Raw genomic sequence first — 22,837 nt, forward strand, 5'->3', positions numbered from 1 at the left:
AATGTTAGGATGAGCATCAATCCCAGAATTCCCTGGGCTGACTTGGGTCTGTAATGAGGAGCAAAAGGGCTTGTACTGGATTCCCAAGAGGTTCTGAAGCAGTTAATAGAGTACTGTAGGTTCTAACCACAGAATACTACAGCAAGAGGTTGCATTAGTTTCCTCCACAAAAGAAGTGCAAGCTCTTGGACGTGTTGTGAGGCAACATGGCAGGCCTTGTGTCTGTACAGAGTAAGTCTTGCAAGGGCACCTTTATTACCACACAATATTAGGATAACATAACTCTCTAATCTAAAAGTGTATATAAAGCAATGGGACCTGTTTATGTACAAGATGGGACATATTTTTACCACAGAAAAGCAAACTATGCGCCCTGACACCATTTCAGGCGCTGTGACGTTTCCAGTAACTAAGGCAGGCGCGCCCCCGCCGCTTCCCCACGTCACCATTTCTCCGCAACACGTGACCCCACCCCGCCCCGTACCCCTGCGTGAAATGAAGCGCGCTCCCGGGCGCGCCCCCCGCCCCGCTGGCCCCACCCCTCTGTCTCTTCCCGTCGGCCCGTGACGGCTGTTCCGGGAAACCCCGTGCAATCGCCGCCGCCATCTTGGAGTGAGGGGAAGAAACCCCGAGCAGCCAGGGTAACCGCACTGAGAAGGAAGGGGGGAGCCAGAGAGCGGCTTCCGGAGGGTGACAGGAATACTCACACACACAGGGAGCCGGCAGCACGGAAGGGAGGGGCTGTCACACCGAACCCGCCCAGGCTCCGCACCGTCCGACACCGCTCCCACTCAGGTAAGCCTCCGGGGGAACCGGCACCTTTATCCGCCCATACCCGGGCCCTCACCTTTATCCGCCCATACCCGGGCCCTCACCTTTATCCGCCCATACCCGGGCCCTCACCTTTATCCGCCCATACCCGGGCCCTCACCTTTATCCGCCCATACCCGGGCCCTCACCTTTATCCGCCCATACCCGGGCCCTCACCTTTATCCGCCCATACCCGGGCCCTCACCTTTATCCGCCCATACCCGGGCCCTCACCTTTATCCGCCCATACCCGGGCCCTCACCTTTATCCGCCCATACCCGGGCCCTCACCTTTATCCGCCCATACCCGGGCCCTCACCTTTATCCGCCCATACCCGGGCCCTCACTCACCCCCTGGGCTGTGTTTCCCTGACACCCCGGCTGCACCCCCCCCCCCCCATTGCTCCTTTCTGCCCCTTGTCATCCCTACAGCCTGTGTCTGTCTGCGCCTGTCAGTGCCCCCCTGCCTGGCTGTAACTGCCCCTGCCTGGCTGTAACTGCCCCTGCCTGGCTGTAACTGCCCCTGCCTGGCTGTAACTGCCCCTGCCTGGCTGTAACTGCCCCTGCCTGCGTCCCACTGCACTCTCCATCTCTCATTGCACCAGTCTGTTTGTAATTGCCCCAGTGTGCCCTTACTTGCCCCATTCTATTCACATTTGCCTCTGCCATCATCCTGGTCTTGGTCTTAATACCCCTACCATCACCCTATTGCCCCTGCCTGCACACATCTACCCCTTGCCCTCCTCTGCCATCTCCCCACTGAACCCATCCCTCTGCACCCCCCCATCCCTCTGCACCCCCCCATCCCTCTGCACCCCCCCATCCCTCTGCACCCCCCCATCCCTCTGCACCCCCCCATCCCTCTGAACCCCCCCATCCCTCTGCACCATTAGTTACTCTTCCTCCTATCATTGTATCCTAGGCACAGTACTGCCCCTGCCTACTCACCCCATATAACCCTCTGCCCCCCTACTGCCCCTGCCTACTCACCCCATATAACCCTCTGCCCCCCTACTGCCCCTGCCGCAACCCACCTTATCCTCTGCCCCCCTACTGCCCCTGCCTCACCCCACATAACCCTCTGCACCCCTGTTGCCCCATCTCACCCCTTATTATCCTCTGCCCCCCTACTGCCCCTGCCTCACCCCATCTTATCCTCTGCCCCTGCTGGTAGTACTCAGTGCAGCCAGGTACCCCTGCTCCCCCCCAGAGCAGTGTCCCCTTGCAGCTCAGCACCCCGCCATTCCAGTTTACACCCCTGGGATCCCTCATTATCCACTTGCAGTATCATCTCTCTGTGTGCCCCCTACTACCCCTTTTGTCTCCCTTCTGCCCCCCCATGGGGCCATTTGTCCCATGCTGCAGTACAGCCGGGCCCTGCCGCCTCATTGTGCCAGAGCTTGGGGCAGGTGATGCCCATACACGCGGGCAGGGAGGGGTTTGTTGCCATTGCCTCGCTGGCCCAGTTCTTGGGATCCCTGCACTGCACAGCTATTGTGTAAGCAAGGCCTCCTCGGTACATCCCCCCCCCCTCCCTCCCGTAGCCATTCCACCCTCCGTATCATCGCTCCCCCATTCTCTGGGGGTGATTCAGCCTTACTCCCCCTGTATGTAGGTCCTGCAGCCCCCCTCCCTTCCCCCGAATATCCCCTTGTGATTGGGTGCAGGCCGGGCCCCATGCAGGCTGTATCTGTATATAGCAGTCTGTGTCAGTGCTAGCCCTATTGTACACGCCGCAGGATTACAGGAGCCCTGGGGATCTCGGAGAGAGGGGTTGGCAGATTCCGGAAGAACCAGATCCCGTGACCCTTCTCTTGTTTATTCTCCCAGTGCTAGCCGGCTAGTGTCAGGCCTGGTCGGGCTTTGGCCTCTCGTCTGTCACCGGCCTTATTTATCTACTGTGTTATTTTCCAGCCATTGTCCTGCCTCTGATATTAACCCTTTGTGCCCCCGCAGGTTTAACCCTTTATAGCAGCCTTTGTAGTCCCTTTGTTGTTGTGCAGATGAATGTGATGCTTTAGGGATTCCCTGCAAAGCACCCTCGGCAGTTGTTTGTGTCAGAAGCAGAATATTTGTCTCCGATTCACCTCACGTCATTGGCAATGTTACCGATTTGGAATAATAATACACATAAATCTGTTTATAAGGGATGCTTGCTCTAATGAGCTTACCTTATCCTCAAAGGCATTAAAAACAGTGACCTCTGGTGGACAGATTTGCATGAAAACTCTGCTTTTATTGAGCAAAAACCTTTGGGCAAAGCATCTTTTGGTCCCTGGGGTACCACTGGGGCATTTCGGAACCATGTAAACCCATAGGTACTAGTAATTACCATTGGGTTGTTCTGGTCTTGATGGGTTGCATAGGGGCCTTCAGTGTTAGATTTGTTGGGCGGGAGGTTACGAGAGAGTGTCGTGGCAGATCTATCTGTTAAAGTTACATTTAAAGGGGAAGTCTGACTTTCAGTCACTTTTTCTGGTTGTTTACATGCACTATAGTGTTCCCACTGATACATTAACACCTGCCTTTCCTCTAATGTTGCTGAGAAACGTAACTACTTTATTTAGGAAATTGGAACAGATCGGAGGGTCTGCCTCCTGACGTAAACGGCTACGAGGAAGCGCCGGAGGGATGAAACGAAAGCTAAATTGCTTTTAAATTGGATACATTGTAAACAATAATAATAGAAACAAACTGAGATATGTCACTGTTTCTACAGTTCTGCTAGAATGGGAAGTACCTTAATTTGCTTATAGGTATATGGTTATAGATATTTTTGTGCAAAAGGAATTGCAGTATAATGTACTGTTGCCCTGCACTGGTACAGCTGGGGTGTTTGCTACGCAAACCCTACTATAGAACACCTCAGCTGTACCAGTGCAGGAATGGCTGCCCCCGGGGCTACACAGTGGGGTATTTATATAAACTATAGTAGGGTTTCTGTAGCAAACACCCCAGCTGTACCAGTGCAGGAATGGCTGCCCCCGGGGCTACACAGCGGGGTATTTATATAAACTATAGTAGGGTTTCTGTAGCAAACACCCCAGCTGTACCAGTGCAGGAATGGCTGCCCCCGGGGCTACACAGTGGGGTATTTATATAAACTATAGTAGGGTTTCTGTAGCAAACACCCCAGCTGTACCAGTGCAGGAATGGCTGCCCCCGGGGCTACAGAGCGGGGTATTTATATAAACTATAGTAGGGTTTCTGTAGCAAACACCCCAGCTGTACCAGTGCAGGAATGGCTGCCCCCGGGGCTACACAGCGGGGTATTTATATAAACTATAGTAGGGTTTCTGTAGCAAACACCCCAGCTGTACCAGTGCAGGAATGGCTGCCCCCGGGGCTACACAGCGGGGTATTTATATAAACTATAGTAGGGTTTCTGTAGCAAACACCCCAGCTGTACCAGTGCAGGAATGGCTGCCCCCGGGGCTACACAGCGGGGTATTTATATAAACTATAGTAGGGTTTCTGTAACAAACACCCCAGCTGTACCAGTGCAGGAATGGCTGCCCCCAGGTCTACAGAGCAGGGTATTTATATAAACTATAGTAGGGTTTCTGTAGCAAACACCCCAGCTGTACCAGTGCAGGAATGGCTGCCCCCGGGGCTACACAGCGGGGTATTTATATAAACTATAGTAGGGTTTCTGTAGCAAACACCCCAGCTGTACCAGTGCAGGAATGGCTGCCCCCGGGGCTACACAGCAGGGTATTTATATAAACTATAGTAGGGTTTCTGTAGCAAACACCCCAGTTGTACCAGTGTAGGAACGGCTGCCCCCGGGGCTACACAGCGGGGTATTTATATAAACTATAGTAGGGTTTCTGTAGCAAACACCCCAGCTGTACCAGTGCAGGAATGGCTGCCCCCGGGGCTACACAGCGGGGTATTTATATAAACTATAGTAGGGTTTCTGTAGTAAACACCCCAGTTGTACCAGTGCAGGGCAACAGTACATTATATTTTCAATACTTTCATTTGTCTGTGTTACTGTTCCTTTAAGCTGGCCATGTACATACACATCTGCTTGTTTGGTAAGGTTGCCAAATGAGAGTCTTTTTCTACACGCCCTGTTGAATAAGGCTCATACAGTAGTTTAGCCCTGGGCCAATGATTGGGTTATCGAAAAATATATATAGGGGGGAGCACGAGACAAAATGCAAAATTGCTGCAAAAAAAGTGCTTTTATTTTTATGCCCCTTTCGTGCCCTTTATCACCACTTGAAAGGTGCCCGAAACATGTCGTGTATGGCATAAAAATAAAAGCACTTTTTTTGCAGCAATTTTGTATTTTGTCTCGTGCTCCCCCCTATATATATTTTTCGATTGGACATTGGCTGAGAGTGCGGCTCTATTGCTGGGGGTTTGATGCATGAGGTCTGGGAGGCTGGTCGCAGAGGACCTATCTAGTCAAGCAATGATTGGGTTTTGTTGCCAGCCTATGGACACCCATCAAAGGAGGACCCAGTTATTGCGCCAATCCAGTCTACGCCCAGTGAGATTTCCTAATCTATCCAGTAAATATGTGGCCAGTTGTCAGGTAGACATCAAAAAGGCTATGGGCTACTAAGCTGCCCATGTATGCACAGCCCTGACAGGCCTCCCTGAACTAAATATGGCCTAAAATTGCCCAGATCTTGATTGGGCAGGTTTAATTTTCCTGTCCAATCAGGACTGTATGGGCTCGCTCCAACGGCTCATATACTCGCCATTTTAATTCAGTTGAATTTGCTGGATATAGGTGGGCATTTGGGTTCTTCTTAGCCCACACGCGCTCTTGAGGATGAATAGTGCCAGTATAGGCATTTAAATGGTTTTTGGCAAGTCCCATCAGCTGTTGCACTTTCCTTCCTTGTTGATATTTCTTGGTGAGAATCAAATACCACAAATATCTGTGGCCTGTGTCGTGTCTGAGGTTTCTCCCTGTCACGTGCAGACTGATTTCTACTGTAATTTATCTGCCTGTTCTTGTTCTGGAATTAAGCAGTGTTCCTATAAGGGTGCAATAAGGAGCTTTGCATTGCGTTGTTAATGCCTGGCTTATAATAAGGAACATCGCTAATATAGTGAATAAAGTGCCCCCTATTGTAACATATAGGGATATTATAAGCCCCCGAGGGGTTCCTTATAATATATAGTGAATAAAGTGCCCCCTATTGTAACATATAGGGATATTATAAGCCCCCGAGGAGTTCCTTATAATATATAGTGAATAAAGTGCCCCCTATTGTAACATATAGGGATATTATAAGCCCCCGAGGAGTTCCTTATAATATATAGTGAATAAAGTACCCCCTATTGTAACATATAGGGATATTATAAGCCCCCGAGGAGTTCCTTATAATATATAGTGAATAAAGTGCCCCCTATTGTAACATATAGGGATATTATAAGCCCCCGAGGAGTTCCTTATAATATATAGTGAATAAAGTGCCCCCTATTGTAACATATAGGGATATTATAAGCCCCCGAGGAGTTCCTTATAATATATAGTGAATAAAGTGCCCCCTATTGTAACATATAGGGATATTATAAGCCCCCGAGGAGTTCCTTATAATATATAGTGAATAAAGTACCCCCTATTGTAACATATAGGGATATTATAAGCCCCCAAGGAGTTCCTTATAATATATAGTGAAGAAAGTGCCCCCTATTGTAACATATAGGGATATTATAAGCCCCCGAGGGGTTCCTTATAATATATAGTGAATAAAGTGCCCCCTATTGTAACATATAGGGATATTATAAGCCCCCGAGGAGTTCCTTATGTATTGTGAATAAAGTACCCCCTATTGTAACATATAGGGATATTATAAGCCCCCGAGGAGTTCCTTATAATATATAGTGAATAAAGTACCCCCTGTTGTAACATATAGGGATATTATAAGTCACAGAGGAGTTCCTTATAATATATAGTGAATTAAGTACCCCCTATTGTAACATATAGGGATATTATAAGCCCCCGAGGAGTTCCTTATAATAGTGAATAAAGTACCCCCTATTGTAACATATAGGGATATTATAAGCCCCCGAGGAGTTCCTTATAATATATAGTGAATAAAGTACCCCCTATTGTAACATATAGGGATATTATAAGTCACAGAGGAGTTCCTTATAATATATAGTAAATAAAGTACCCCCTATTGTAAAATATAGGGATATTATAAGCCCCCGAGGAGTTCCTTATAATATATAGTGAATAAAGTGCCCCCTATTGTAACATATAGGGATATTATACGTCCCCGAGGAGTTCCTTATAATATATAGTAAATAAAGTACCCCCTATTGTAAAATATAGGGATATTATAAGTCCCTGAGGAGTTCCATGACCATATAGAAGCATGAGGCTGAAGGTCCAGGTCATGGAACTCAGAGGTGGCTTCTAATACCCTCATATTTTCAACAGGGGGTACTTTATTATAATATACAAGTTTCAGTGAGTCATGTGACAGAAATGACATCACTAAGCTCTGATTATAACTGCTGACCTCACTAAGCACCGTTTAATTTAGAGTTTGGTGCCATAGGGAAATGACCAAGCTGTATATTGTATTGATTATAATGTTGCTGATCCTTATTAGTAAGTCACTCTAGGCCTGGCATGATGAAATCTCTGCCCTGCGGCTTCTGGTAGATAATATCCCCGGGCTTGGGGTTCACAGCCGGGACATTCTAGGGGCTCTGCGCCTTCTGTCTGTAATGAGAATCCTCTGCACCCCCTCAGAGCAGTGGAATTCTGCATGCTGTATTGCTCACGATAAATATATATATGTATAGAAATAAATGTTCCCATACATATAGCAACTCCCTGTTGGTTTCTATGGAGAGCGTACGTTGCCGACGTGACTGCTTGTGTTGTTTACCCTATTAAATCCCTAGAAATTGTGTGCAACTATTGAGCATTAGAGGTTGTCATGTTTTTGAAGTTTTAAAGGGGAAACTGTCAGACTGAAAAATCTAAATTGTCTTCAGAGTGAAGCAGACCCAGCTGAATGCAATGGGGTTTGTATTAGTAGGGTGCTGCCCAACCTGCTTCCACTGGGGTCCCCCAAGGTTCCCGTACCTGTACTGTAGGTATAAACTGGTGGCAAAGGAAATATCTTTTGCTTCATTGTTGTTTATTGAATTTGGTGAGTTCTAGTGTTAGGGCAAGGGCATGTTTGGGTCGGGGATTTCTTGCATTTATATAAAGATCCTGCCATATTGCAAACAGATTTTTTTTTTATATTTAATTTAGAAATTTCCATGGGGCTAGCCATGTTCTTCATTTCCCAGGGTGCCACAGCCATGTGACCTGGGCTCTGATCAACTTGCAGTAAAGTGTGCCTGAAGTTGGAGTGATACCCCTCCTCAGTGACTTATCAGCAGAACAATGGGAAGGGAGCAAGATAGCGACTCCCAGTAGGTATCAGAATAGCACTCAATAGTAAGACACCCAAGTCCGGCTTGGGACTCCTCCAGTTACATGGGAGTAGGAGAAACAATAGGTTAGCTAAAAGCAGTTCTAATGTGTAGCGCTGGCTCCTTTTGAAAGCTCAGACTCAGGCACACTTTACTGCTGCGCTGCAAGATGGAGTGATACCCCCCACCCTCACCCCCAGCAGCCGATCAGCAGAACAATGGGAAGGGAGCAAGATAGCAGCTCCCAGTAGGTATCAGAATAGCACTCAATAGTAAGAAATCCAAGTCCGGCTTGGGACTCCTCCAGTTACATGGGAGTAGGGGAAACAATAGGTTAGCTGAAAGCAGTTCTAATGTGTAGCGCTGGCTCCTTCTGAAAGCTCAGACTCAGGCACACTTTACTGCTGCGCTGCAAGTTGGAGTGATATCCCCCCCCCTCACCCCCAGCAGCCGATCAGCAGAACAATGGGAAGGGAGCAAGATAGCAGCTCCCAGTAGGTATCAGAATAGCACTCAATAGTAAGAAATCCAAGTCCGGCTTGGGACTCCTCCAGTTACATGGGAGTAGGAGAAACAATAGGTTAGCTGAAAGCAGTTCTAATGTGTAGGGCTGGCTCCTTTGTCTGTTGCTCAAAGTAATATGGCAGCTTCCCAATATGGGAAGCAGAATTGTGCAACAGGAGAATATTGGCTGTATAATGTGCTTTTCTGCACTGCTGGAAAGGCCGGCAGTCGCGCCTGGTTGGGTAGGAGGAAAGAGCTGAGTAATAATGCATGTGTGACAGTTTAAGGCCAGTAGGCAGTAGGCAGTAGAGCAGTACTATAGTGCCTCTCAGCCTGGCCCTGAGGCAGTGCAGCCGCCGTATTAGCAGTATAATTGCTATTATTACTGGGATGCCGGGTAACGCTCATTAGCACACACTGATTAGCTGCCGCTCTGGCTATAGCTGCTAGCCATCTGTTCAGCCCTAGAGGCTCCTATATAAAGTGAGCAGTGAGTCTTGTTTTTCCAACACTGTAACTGGCTGGGCACCCACATACGTACAGGGACTGTATTGGCTCCTGCTGTGCTTCAATGTTGCTCTCTTTCCAGTGTGGGAACTGTAAATGTTTGCATTTTATTTTCAACATTTGGCTATGGTATGTTTAACTGTTTCACTTCCTAATGCTGCATTGCCGTTCCACTGCTTTCTGCCCCTTTTATGTGGGTGCTGATAGGCTGATCCCCTGCCTGTCAGTGCAATGCTGCTCTGTATGTGTGGGTGCTGATAGGCCGATCCCGTGCCCGTCAGTGCAATGCTGCTCTGTATGTGTGGGTGCTGATAGGCTGATCCCCTGCCTGTCAGTGCAATGCTGCTCTGTATGTGTGGGTGCTGATAGGCTGATCCCCTGCCTGTCAGTGCAATGCTGCTCTGTATGTGTGGGTGCTGATAGGCTGATCCCCTGCCCGTCAGTGCAATGCTGCTCTGTATGTGTGGGTGCTGATAGGCCGATCCCATGCCCGTCAGTGCAATGCTGCTCTGTATGTGTGGGTGCTGATAGGCTGATCCCCTGCCTGTTAGTGCAATGCTGCTCTGTATGTGTGGGTGCTGATAGGCTGATCCCCTGCCCGTCAGTGCAATGCTGCTCTGTATGTGTGGGTGCTGATAGGCTGATCCCCTGCCCCTCAGTGCAATGCTGCTCTGTATGTGTGGGTGCTGATAGGCTGATCCCCTGCCCCTCAGTGCAATGCTGCTCTGTATCTGTGGGTGCTGATAGGCTGATCCCCTGCCCGTCAGTGCAATGCTGCTCTGTATGTGTGGGTGCTGATAGGCTGATCCCCTGCCCCTCAGTGCAATGCTGCTCTGTATGTGTGGGTGCTGATAGGCTGATCCCCTGCCCGTCAGTGCAATGCTGCTCTGTATGTGTGGGTGCTGATAGGCTGATCCCCTGCCCCTCAGTGCAATGCTGCTCTGTATGTGTGGGTGCTGATAGGCTGATCCCCTGCCCGTTGGTGCAATGAAACCTGCTGCAGACGGAAATTCATCAGATCCCCCAATGAAATAAATGGAAGTATTACCCAGAAACCCTTAGTGAGCTCAGCAAAGCTGCTTCCATATTACTGCAGTGTCAGTGATGTGAGCGGAATAGCAAGGTACCGAGCCGCCAACATGGAGCCCATAGCAGCCTGGGGATGTAGCTCTCTGTCCCACATAGGCATCACGGTGCTGCCCCAGCCGGCTCGCCTTCTCTCTGCAGGGAACTCGGGGGGTTAAACAGCCCCCAGGGATTCCCTATGGTTCTATATCATACAAAAAGTAACGCAAAGGGGAACATGTTTTTGAAATGTTTGCTCCTGGCCTAGTAACCCCTAGCAACCAATCAGCAGGTTGAATTGATAGTGATTTAGAAATAAGAAACAAAACCGCTGATTGGTTATTATGGTTACCCAGCCCCGGATCTGTATAGATTTCTGTATTTTAACACACATTAAAACGCACCTATTTTTGTTTTACAGAATCCTCTTTGGCGTTTGTGAATAGCGGCCCGGACCTTCGTCCCTTGCACGGTAAGGATTGGTTCCTGTGCCGGCGCGACCCACGTTGGCATGTCCGTCAGGGCCCCCCCCCTTCCTGAGCCACAGGCAGAGAAATGCCCTTGCCGGGTATCCCGTCTGTGCCGGTTGCTCAGGTCCATACATATACAGGTATAGGACCCATTATCCAGAATGCTCGGGACCAAGGGTATTCCGGATCCCAAAACAATTCTATTGGGATTAATTCATGTTTTACTTGTAGAGATTTTTTTCCTAGACTTCAGGTATAGAGATCCAACTTATGGACCCCCCCCCCCCCTAAGTCTAGGAAAAAAAATCACTAAAACATGAAATAAACCCAATAGGGCTGTTCTGCCCCCAATAAGGGGTAATTATATCTTAGTTGGGATCAAGTACAGGTACTGTTTTATTATTACAGAGAAAAGGGAATCATTTAACCATTAAATAAACCCAATAGGGCTGTTCTGCCCCAATAAGGGGTAATTATATCTTAGTTGGGATCAAGTACAGGTACTGTTTTATTATTACAGAGAAAAGGGAATCATTTAACCATGAAATAAACCCAATAGGGCTGTTCTGCCCCAATAAGGGGTAATTATATCTTAGTTGGGATCAAGTACAGGTACTGTTTTATTATTACAGAGAAAAGGGAATCATTTAACCATTAAATAAACCCAATAGGGCTGTTCTGCCCCAATAAGGGGTAATTATATCTTAGTTGGGATCAAGTACAGGTACTGTTTTATTATTACAGAGAAAAGGGAATCATTTAACCATGAAATAAACCCAATAGGGCTGTTCTGCCCCCCAATAAGGGGTAATTATATCTTAGTTGGGATCAAGTACAGGTACTGTTTTATTATTACAGAGAAAAGGGAATCATTTAACCATTAAATAAACCCAATAGGGCTGTTCTGCCCCCAATAAGGGGTAATTATGTTGATGGAGAGGTAGAGAGTGCTATTCTGAGACAATTTGCCATTGGTCTTCATTTTTTTATTTGCAGTTTTTTTATAATTCAGCAGCTCTCCAGTGTGGAATTTCAGCAGCTGTCTGTTGCTAGGGACCAGTTTAACCTGGCAACCAGGCAGTGGTTTGAAAGGGAGACAGGTATATTAATAGAGGAGAGCTATCAAGGTTGTGACACAGGAAAGAAAATATGGGATGCTGCATTCCAGTTATTTACTATGGGGGGTTCCTTTTATTGTCTAGGAAATTTTTATAAAAATTAATTCATTTTATTTTTTTCCTTATAGCGCCACCATGGCAACCGCACCTTACAATTACTCTTACATCTTTAAATACATCATTATCGGTAAGTGATCCCTCTATGTCCTTTCCTGCCAGGGCTCAGCCGCCGTACCCTTGCATTGGATTGTACCCTCAGTGAGTGTTAGTGCCCCGGGGACAAGCTGCCGTGTCCAATAACATCAACACGTTTGACCAGAAAGACTTCTACAGTTCAGGGAACAGCCCCCTAAGTTTGCTCATAGCCTGTACAGAGAGATACCATAAAACTATGGCACATAGGGGGCTGTTCCTGCTGAATTGTGCTTAGTACAGGGGGATCCCTAAGTTTGCTCATAGCCTGTACAGTGAGATACCATAAAACTATGGCACATAGGGATCCCCCTGTACTAAGCACAATTCAGCAGGAACAGCCCCCTAAGTTTGCTCATAGCCAGTACAGACAGATACCATAAAACTATGGCAGCATAGGGATTCCCCTGTACTAAGCACAATTCAGCAGGAACAGCCCCCTAAGTTTGCTCATAGCCTGTACAGAGAGATACCATAAAACTATAGCACATAGGGATTCCCCTGTACTAAGCACAATTCAGCAGGAACAGCCCCCTAAGTTTGCCCATAGCCTGTACAGAGAGATACCATAAAACTATGGCACATAGGGGGCTGTTCCTGCTGAATTGTGCTTAGTACAGGGGAATCCCTATGCTGCCATAGTGTTATGGTATCTCTCTGTACAGGCTATAAGCAAACTTAGGGGGCTGTTCCTGCTGAATTGTGCTTAGTACAGGGGAATCCCTATGTGCCATAGTTTTATGGTATCTCTCTGTACAGGCTATGAGCAAACTTAGGGGGCTGTTCCTGCTGAATTGTGCTTAGTACAGGGGAATCCCTATGTGCCATAGTTTTATGGTATCTCTCTGTACTGGCTATGAGCAAACTTAGGGATTCCCCTGTACTAAGCACAATTCAGCAGGAACAGCCCCAGGACAGATGACATGCTTAGCCAATGAGTGAGCAGACCCCTAGGGAGCTGGGCCACGTGAGCCCAAGTTGATTGATTTCAGGCGGGGAGGTTCCCGTATGGGAGCGGAGCAGCAGATGCCGTCAGGCCTATACAAACATACCAAGTGAGTGTCAGACTGGGGGGCTAAGGGCGGAGTCACATGATAATGCAAACTCACATGACCCTAGGAATGTGCTCAGCGCTCACACAGATAGGAACCCCCCCCCCCCCACTGCTTAAAGGGAAACTCACTTTCACACACATACAGTGCCGGTCAGCCCTCGGGGCAGTACTTGGGTTCTGGGGTACTTGCCATTATGGATTTATTACAATGGGATGTCTTTACCCAGCAGCCCCCCCCGGGGGGGGGGGGGGGGCAGTAAGCTGTGTGTGATTCCTGCCTAATACCTTTCTCTCTTTATAGGTGATATGGGAGTAGGGAAGTCCTGCCTGCTGCACCAGTTCACAGAAAAGAAATGTAAGTCCTTATATCATTTATATCTATATGTAGTGATCTTTTATTGTTAATAGCAACTATCCCATCAGCCCCTGCCCCAGTGAGCTTACAATCTAAGGTCCCTATCCCATTCCCATCAGCCCCTGCCCCAGTGAGCTTACAATCTAAGGTCCCTATCCCATTCCCATCAGTCCCTGCCCCAGTGAGCTTACAATCTAAGGTCCCTATCCCATTCCCATCAGCCCCTGCCCCAGTGAGCTTACAATCTAAGGTCCCTATCCCATTCCCATCAGCCCCTGCCCCAGTGAGCTTACAATCTAAGGTCCCTATCCCATTCCCATCAGCCCCTGCCCCAGTGAGCTTACAATCTAAGGTCCCTATCACATTCCCATCAGTCCCTGCCCCAGTGAGCTTACAATCTAAGGTCCCTATCCCATTCCCATCAGTCCCTGTACCAGTGAGCTTACAATCTAAGGTCCCTATCCCATTCCCATCAGCCCCTGCCCCAGTGAGCTTACAATCTAAGGTCCCTATCCCATTCCCATCAGCCCCTGCCCCAGTGAGCTTACAATCTAAGGTCCCTATCCCATTCCCATCAGCCCCTGCCCCAGTGAGCTTACAATCTAAGGTCCCTATCCCATTCCCATCAGCCCCTGCCCCAGTGAGCTTACAATCTAAGGTCCCTATCACATTCCCATCAGTCCCTGCCCCAGTGAGCTTACAATCTAAGGTCCCTATCCCATTCCCATCAGTCCCTGTACCAGTGAGCTTACAATCTAAGGTCCCTATCACATTCCCATCAGTCCCTGCCCCAGTGAGCTTACAATCTAAGGCCCCTATCCCATTCCCATTAGTCCCTGCCCCAGTGTGCTTACAATCTAAGGTCCCTATCACATTCCCATCAGTCCCTGCCCCAGTGAGCTTACAATCTAAGGCCCCTATCACAGTCACACACATTAGGGGCATAACTGTATATACATATAAGTACAATATGGCAGGTACTGTACCTGAGCCCAAGGCTTTGGAAGAAACCATCTCCCCCCCCTGGTGCTGTCTCTTGGCACTGCCCCCGCCCAATATCCCATAGCCGGGATTAAACCCATCCATTATGTATGAGCCGCCCGACTCCCCAGCATCTGCCATGTTGTTTTTTTTTTTTTTTAGTTAATAATGTTTATAGTGATTTTTGTGACTTGACTTGCTGTTTATTTCCCGCTATCAACGATTTTAACCCATGTTTTACTGGTACTGCCAGTAGCAGTTACTTAGTAGTGCCATTGTCCGTACATTTCACTGCTGGTTCTGACTACTGAGGCCTGTAAAGAAGCGAAGCAGCCCTGAGCTGTGTATGGTTAAAGGCAGGGCCCAAGGGGCAGCCGAGTGGAAAATGGAAAGTAAACATGTGTAAAGGGGAAGCTGTCACAGCAGGAAGTGCGTAGTTCTGTAAATAAGGGCAGGTTACCTATTGGGCCGGATCGGCTAATGTTAGTATTGGGGGGAGGACACTGTGGGTAAGTTACCGTCTCCTCCCCTGAGGCTATGGGGGATACATATTAACCCTAAACACCTGGAATTGATACACCCCCATGGGGGCATTGCTCCATCAGACCTGCTATAACCCAATCTCTGTACCCGCACAGTTATGGCCGACTGCCCCCATACGATCGGCGTGGAATTCGGCACCCGGATCATCGAAGTCAGCGGGCAGAAAATCAAACTGCAGATCTGGGACACAGCGGGGCAGGAGCGGTTCCGGGCCGTCACGCGGAGCTATTACAGAGGCGCGGCCGGGGCACTTATGGTCTATGACATCACTAGGTGAGTGGCGCCATCCTGCCCCTGGTACGTAGCCACTTGGCCAGCGCTGGTTGCTAATGAGATCGCTCTATTGGTTGCTTGCAGGAGAAGCACATACAATCATTTAAGCAGTTGGCTGACAGATGCACGGAACCTCACCAATCCAAATACGGTAAAGTCCAACCCAAAATCCACTGGCTTTGTACTGTATGTAGGGGGGGGGGTACTACTACTTCCTGTCCTAAACCATCCAACCATGTGACACTTTCATATGGAATGGATGAACCCCAGGGGTTTCCGTATGCAGGGCTAGAAGCCAAAAAATCCAACAATTCTCTATTGTTAGTGGTTTCTGGGACACTTGCAGTTTAAGACTGCTAATACCAGACTTGCAGCCCACTCGGTAGGTCAGTGTCAGCGACCCTTTGTGCACTTCCTGCATTTAGTTAACCCTATGGTTGCCGACTGAGACTTTCCGAGAGAGCTGCTGAGCCAAAAGCCCAGTTTTAGCAGTCTAAAACTGCAAATATTTAAGCAACCACTAACAGCCAATAACAAGGGCATTTCCCCTCTCGCTCGCAGGTTATCATCCTTATAGGAAACAAAGCAGATCTAGAAGCTCAGAGGGACGTTACCTACGAGGAGGCAAAGCAGTTTGCTGAAGAGAATGGTGAGTTCTTACCTCATTGCCATAGGGAGCTAGGACCCTGAGCCAACCCCATCTGTGGCCAAGTCTGTAGGATTTACCCCAATGTCCCCCAACAGATTGCACCGGGGAGGGTAAATGCTACTTGCTGATTGGCTGCTTTGGGTTACTAGCCCCGGTTTGCCCTTTGTTGATTGGTTTGTCAGATGGTACAGTCATTTTTGTTTTTGTATCTCCCACAGGTCTCCTGTTCCTTGAAGCAAGTGCAAAAACGTAAGTACATTTTGCTTTTCTTATCAGGTGGCCAATCCTATCTTTGTTCCTGTAAAAACCTCCAGAACTGAATCCTGGGAATGGTACATCCCAACATCCCCCCCCCCCCCATGTGCCCAGTAAATAGGCCATTCTGCCAATGGAAAGAGACCTTTCGTTTTTATTTCTTGCCCTAAAATGCTCAGAACAGTGACATTCAAAGCACTTTCTGATTGTTATTATACATGTTGAAGCCACCTTGCTTGTGGGAGGGGTCCCGTAGGATGCTTGTGGGGCCCTGTAGGATGCTTGTGGGAGGGGCCGCCCCGTAGGATGCTTGTGGGAGGAGGGGCCCTGTAGGATGCTTGTGGGAGGAGGAGCCCTGTAGGATGCTTGTGGGAGGAGGGGCCGCCCCGTAGGATGCTTGTGGGAGGAGGGGCCCTGTAGGATGCTTGTGGGAGGAGCCCCCCCGTAGGATGCTTGTGGGAGGAGGGGCCGCCCCGTAGGATGCTTGTGGGAGGAGCCCCCCCCGTAGGATGCTTGTGGGAGGAGGGGACCCCCCCCCCCCCCGTAGGATGCTTGTGGGAGGAGGAGCCCCCCCCGTAGGATGCTTGTGGGAGGAGGAGCCCCCCCCGTAGGATGCTTGTGGGAGGAGGAGCCCCCCCCCCGTAGGATGCTTGTGGGAGGAGGGGCCCCCCCGTAGGATGCTTGTGGGAGGAGGGGCCCCCCCGTAGGATGCTTGTGGGAGGAGGGGCCCCCCCGTAGGATGCTTGTGGGAGGAGGGGCCCCCCCGTAGGATGCTTGTGGGAGGAGGGGCCCCCCCGTAGGATGCTTGTGGGAGGAGGGGCCCCCCCGTAGGATGCTTGTGGGAGGAGGGGCCCCCCCGTAGGATGCTTGTGGGAGGAGGGGCCCCCCCGTAGGATGCTTGTGGGAGGAGGGGCCCCCCCATAGGATGCTTGTGTCTCCCTTCCTCATCCTCAATATTGCAAGATTTGCATCTCTCACAATTGAATGCCCCCCCCCCCCCCCCGGCTGCTCCCACAAACCCCCCCTGATTGGCCCTTTCTTTCCTTCCAGAGGGGAGAATGTGGAAGACGCATTCCTGGAGGCAGCCAAAAAGATCTACCAGAACATCCAGGACGGGAGCCTCGATCTGAACGCAGCGGAATCTGGCGTACAACACAAACCGTCCGCTCCCCAGGGCGGCCGACTAACCAGCGAGCCCCAACCCCAGAGAGAAGGCTGCGGCTGTTAGTGACGTCCCCCCCCCCCTTCCTACCCCCGGCGGTGGCAGTTCGTTTCTTGACCTTCCCCCGCTCTGTCTGTCCCAAGCAGTATTTTGTTACTGCCCCATTATCTTCTGTACATTCTATTGGTTTAAATTAAAGGTGGGAGGGCGGGGCTCTGCTAAGACGACAGTTTAACCCGATACTAAACTGCTAAATAACTAGATGTATTCAGGTTATTCCCCCGGCGAGTAAATAAACACAAAACACACACAGAAAAAACAAAAAACAAAAAAAAACCCCTTTCCTGCATGGTAAAATCTAGAACTTTTTTTTTTTCTTAATCGTATTTGTGATGTTCCATGATTTTAACATAGCACTGATGCTGGACTTATCTGATTCGTCGCCAGGCCGTCTTACAAGCTCCACCTCTTATTGTAAGTAACGCCCCCCTTTCCTTTCCGTGAGTCGTCATACTCTGTAGGTTTATTTGCTGTGAATCAGTTCACGCGGGGGCGGGGTTTCTGTAACCGCAGTGCAAGACTGATGGCGCTCCTAGCCCCTCCCCCAGACGTTGCCTGGAATTGCGTCTCCGTGCAGTAGGAGGAGCCATCAGCCTTATTATGCGGCGGGAGGGCGGGGTTTCCAACAACGTCTGTCTTAATCATTCATAGAATATATATATTTTTCTTTTTTGTGCTTTATCCTGTGTTTTTATGTGGGGACTTTAACACGTACATATGTAAAGAAGGAGGAGCACTAACACTGACGGACATCCTGTGTATATGATTTTAACGAAGCCAATAAAACGGATCCCGGCGTTAGTATATAAAGAAAACTCACTTTGTACAGTATGTAAGCCTCCCTTTTAGATAAGGAGCGCCGTCTCTTTAAGAAGTGTGGCCGTTGTTTGCACTTGTCATCGTTCAGACATCCATTGGGGGCGGGGAAACGAGCCGTTTGCTAACGAGCTTTCCTGCCTTACGTTGTACAGAAGGAAAAAGGCTGGGTTTGACTTTTGCACTTTTTGTTTTCCCCTCTTTCCTGTTTCTTTTATTCTGTTTGGAATCAGTCTGCTGCTTTTTAGGAGTTTAAAGGACAAGTAAAGCCTCAGTCAGTGGGAGGGTTGGGCCTCCACCATTTTCCCTACAGCCTCCCAGGTATCCCCAGTGCCGTAGTCAGGAAAACACCAAGTCGGACTAAGGCAGAGGGTATACTTGGGAGGCCGGGGTAAGATGGCAGAGGCGCAGCCTGAAGAAGGTCACTCAGGGCCAGGGCTTACTGTTCCAGGATAGGGTAACTGGGAGGCCGGGGTAAGATAGCAGAGGCGTTGCCTGAAGAAGGTCACTCAGGGCTGGGCTTACTGTTCCAGGGTAGGGTAACTGGGAGGCCGGGGTAAGATGGCAGAGGCAGGGCCTGAAGAAGGTCACTCAGGGCCAGGGCTTACTGTTCCAGGATAGGGTAACTGGGAGGCCGGGTCTGGGTAAGAGGTAACTGATTATGAATGGCTTCTACCCTGAGCTGGCACGCCCCTATAAGACAGCAGCCTGGGGTACTTCCATGCAGCGAGAACCTCCGCCATCTTCCCCCTCCCCCCCCCCCCAGACTCTCTGACTAAGGTTCAGAGGATATCTGGGAGCCTAGGGCAAGATGGCGGAGACCTCCTCAGGGTAAGAGATGTGGCCCAACCAGTTGGTGCCCTCCCCAGTGACTGAGGCTTTCCTTGTCCTTTAATGTTCATTTTTCTTTTAACACTACAAGTGGGCAGGTTTTTAAAGCGCAGCATCCGGTGTTTTAGATTGCTGTCCCCCCCCTTTCTCTCCATGGAATAGTCCAACGGTCACATGATTGGTTCCATCCATTCGATGTGCTGAGCCTATGGGAAGGGAAACTCGGGGGGAGTATAAAGGGGCCACGCTCTCCCTCGCGCATGGATAGGGGATAGTCTGATATGTTTGTGGCCCAGAGGAACCAATGGATCTGTTGGACTGGAACAGTCCCGCCTCCTCCCCTCTTCCTATTGGCTCACTTCTAACCTGAGGTTCTTTCCATGAAACGCCCTCATCATTCGGGGTTCACACAGTTTGGGGGGTTTGTCCAGGGACCACAGCTCATCTCACTCCCCTCATCCTGAGATTTTATTCCCCCCCCCCCCCAGTACCTTCAGTTACAGTCAGCCACCTGTTCATATCTGTGACTAAAGGGTTTTGTTTTGGACTGCTGTACTTTCCCTCGATGTAACAAAATGCTATTAATCGAAATATTTGTAAATAAAGTACCTGTATCTAGATAATTTATACCCGGCTTCGTTATTGACCGATTCCATTGGGTTTTGGAACAGCAGGGGGAGCTCTGAGCTACATCCTATGGGGGGGCAGGGATTTGACCAATCGGCATCTTACAAAACCCATTTATTTGTACGAAAGTAGAAAATGTACACGTGTATCATACAAAGGCCGAGCGGAGACACAATAATACAAAATAGAAATGTATAAAAATAAATTAGAAGAAGTAGTTAGTGCAGGGTCAGACTTGCCGGTGCGTCTGGGAAATGGATGCAGTGTCCTATGGGAACAGCCGACACGTCTGGGAAATCACAGGTCATTGGTTGGTGCTTGTCCCTGCAACAAAGGAGTATACTTTATACTGCACCCCTCAATTTACCCATCATACTCTGGGGGTTTAGTTTCCCAGTTATATGGAATTAAGCTTCCAAAGTCCATATTCCCCCAGAATGCATCTGTTTGGCCCATGGATACCTGGGAAGGGGGAGAGGTGCCTACACAAGTTACCTGGTCAGTTTAAGGCAGAATGTGGTGCGTATAGAGAGCGCTGAAGTGCTGAGTGCCTCCCCCGGCCGTGTCTGTAACGTGGGAGATATGGATTCCCTGCAACACACAATGAAACCGTATGTACAGCGAGGAACTGGTACCGGTAGCGTATACAGAAATATTGGGGTAACAGTCACCCCGCTATAATCCCAGGGCACAAATAAGCACTCACCCCAAATCCCCCCTAACTGGCCTTCAGGCTGGGCCCCCTTAGCCCATAACAAGGTTACAGATATATAGAAACATTGGGGTAACAGTCACCCCGCTATAGTTCCAGGGGTACCCAGGGCACAAATAAGCACTCACCCCAAATCCCCCCCTAACTGGCCTTCAGGCTGGGCCCCCTTAGCCCATAACAAGGTTACAGATATATAGAAACATTGGGGTACCAGTCACCCCGCTATAGTTCCAGGGGTACCCAGGGCACAAATAAGCACTCACCCCAAATCCCCCCCTAACTGGCCTTCAGGCTGGGCCCCCTTAGCCCATAACAAGGTTACAGATATATAGAAACATTGGGGTAACAGTCACCCCGCTATAGTTCCAGGGGTACCCAGGGCACAAATAAGCACTCACCCCAAATCACCCCCTAACTGGCCTTCAGGCTGGGCCCCCTTAACCCATAACAAGGTTACAGATATATAGAAACATTGGGGTAACAGTCACCCCGCTATAGTTCCAGGGGTACCCAGGGCACAAATAAGCACTCACCCCAAATCCCCCCTAACTGGCCTTCAGGCTGGGCCCCCTTAGCCCATAACAAGGTTACAGATATATAGAAACATTGGGGGTAACAGTCACCCTGCTATAGTTCCAGGGGTACCCAGGGCACAAATAAGCACTCACCCCAAATCCCCCCCTAACTGGCCTTCAGGCTGGGCCCCCTTAGCCCATAACAAGGTTACAGATATATAGAAACATTGGGGTAACAGTCACCCTGCTATAGTTCCAGGGGTACCCAGGGTACAAATAAGCACTCACCCCAAATCCCCCCCTAACTGGCCTTCAGGCTGGGCCCCCTTAGCCCATAACAAGGTTACAGATATATAGAAACATTGGGGTAACAGTCACCCTGCTATAGTTCCAGGGGTACCCAGGGCACAAATAAGCACTCACCCCAAATCCCCCCCTAACTGGCCTTCAGGCTGGGCCCCCTTAGCCCATAACAAGGTTACAGATATATAGAAACATTGGGGTACGATGCATTGGGAGGCTACGCCCCAAACCCAAGCCAATGAGATGGTACCTGACAGGGAGGACTGTGGGAAAGTTCATGGAGGGAGGAGTTGACCCCGGAGAGGTTCTGGGAGTGCAGCCAAGACTCGGCCGAGCTGTTACTGACCAGTTCATCCAGCGCCTCCACTTGGCGCCTCAGGCTGTGCAGGGTCCCCTCCGTGTGGCGTTTGGCGCGGCTGAGGGCGTCGGCTTGGCTGGACATGCGTTGGCGCAGCTGAGCCTGCGGATAGAGATATCCCTGTTGGCGGGGAGGTGCCAGTCTGGGCTTGGTACCTACCCACCGGCGCCACAGGAGGGGACTTACCTTCAGTCTGTCTTCGTGTTGCTGCAGTTTCTCGCGCAGGGATTCCCCGTGCCAATGTTCCTCCTGATCAGCCAAACAATAACAGGCAGGTAAGTGGTTAGACACCCTAGGTAAGTACCACGTCATTGGCCCCCACACTCACCATCATGTGATCTTTGCCCCTCCCAGCTCTGTCCGTATGTGGCGGCTGTGACGCTGTTTCATTGGCCGAGAAGGGAAAGTTCTCCTTTAGGCTTTCTAGGCGAGAATGCAGGCTGCGGTTTGACTCCGCCTCCACGTCCCCCAAGAGCTCGCGCTCCTCCACGCAGCGCAGATCTCGCAGGCCGCTTTCGATTTCGTTTTTAACCTGAGTCTTTAACGCTCTCATCGCTTCCCTCACTTCCTGCTGCCGCTTGTCCACTTCCTCTTGGGTTTTGAGCTGGAAAGAGAAAAAAAAAGCCTTGGAGGAAGCTGGAATGCGATTGGCTACTCCTGCTATACAGTAATAGGGTCTAGTAACCCATAGCAACTAATCCTTATAAAGTGTGATTGCTGAGTTATTAGACCTGGAGACAACATTGGGGCAATTATCTAAGGAGTAGGGGGGGGGGGGCAATTGTTACCCACCCCAGAGGGCAGATTGTACCTGGTTGCGCAGAACCGTGTGTTCCGACTGCAGCTGTTTCAGCTCCCGCATCAGTCGCTTTGCCCGCTCGTGGTTATCGTACGCCGCTTGTTCCACGGAAATCAACTGCTTCTGCAGGTTGTTCTTCTCCTGCTTTTCTTCCTGAAGAGCACAGGAGTAGAATCATTTACCCATAATGCAATGTGGAGAGGGGTGGGGCTATCTTCAACTGCCAAACGGCGCTTGGGTCATTCAAGTGACTGGCATTTTGGCCACCACAGTTCTCCCAGAGAGCCCAAATTCCCAGCAATACCCAGAGTATAAAAGTACCCCACCCCTCAGTAGCTCCGCCCATCAGTAGCTCCGCCCCTCGCACAACAGCTGGCCCAATCCCAGTTCTCTAATGGATCTTGTAAAGTAACATGACATCAGAGAACATGGCAGCTGAAAATGCTTAGGGAGCCCTATCTCTAATATAAAAG

The 22,837-nt window shown here is 49.7% G+C and overlaps 2 protein-coding genes across 7 annotated transcripts in view; one reads left to right on the top strand and one right to left on the bottom strand.

The window, feature by feature from the left end:
* The first annotated feature begins 524 nt into the window (after positions 1–524).
* rab14 (RAB14, member RAS oncogene family) lies at positions 525–19,677 on the top strand. Of its 2 annotated transcripts, NM_001007504.1 has the most exon segments (10): positions 623–795; positions 10,713–10,763; positions 12,008–12,066; positions 13,427–13,480; positions 15,100–15,277; positions 15,362–15,428; positions 15,839–15,926; positions 16,145–16,175; positions 17,232–18,458; positions 19,097–19,677. In NM_001007504.1, coding segments are annotated over 7 exon segments (648 nt in total). In that variant the 5' UTR covers positions 623–795; positions 10,713–10,763; positions 12,008–12,014; the 3' UTR covers positions 17,410–18,458; positions 19,097–19,677.
* cntrl (centriolin) overlaps positions 17,709–22,837 on the bottom strand; it is a 60,437-nt gene continuing 55,308 nt past the window's right edge. For 3 of the 5 annotated variants that reach the window (XM_004919795.4, XM_004919796.4, XM_004919797.4), the window contains exons 39-43: positions 22,377–22,517; positions 21,894–22,169; positions 21,458–21,814; positions 20,173–20,268; positions 17,709–20,001 (exon numbers count right to left, since the gene is read on the bottom strand). In XM_004919795.4, coding sequence (XP_004919852.2) covers positions 20,182–20,268; positions 21,458–21,814; positions 21,894–22,169; positions 22,377–22,517 — 861 coding nt within the window. In that variant the 3' untranslated portion in view covers positions 17,709–20,001; positions 20,173–20,181. The remainder of the gene's footprint in view (positions 20,002–20,172; positions 20,269–21,457; positions 21,815–21,893; positions 22,170–22,376; positions 22,518–22,837) is intronic. The other 2 variants (XM_002941306.5, XM_012954437.3) reach the window with 1 other exon arrangement.

This window comes from Xenopus tropicalis, chromosome 8, assembly GCF_000004195.4.
Source record: "Xenopus tropicalis strain Nigerian chromosome 8, UCB_Xtro_10.0, whole genome shotgun sequence".
In the NCBI taxonomy this organism is placed as follows: Eukaryota; Metazoa; Chordata; class Amphibia; order Anura; family Pipidae; genus Xenopus; species Xenopus tropicalis.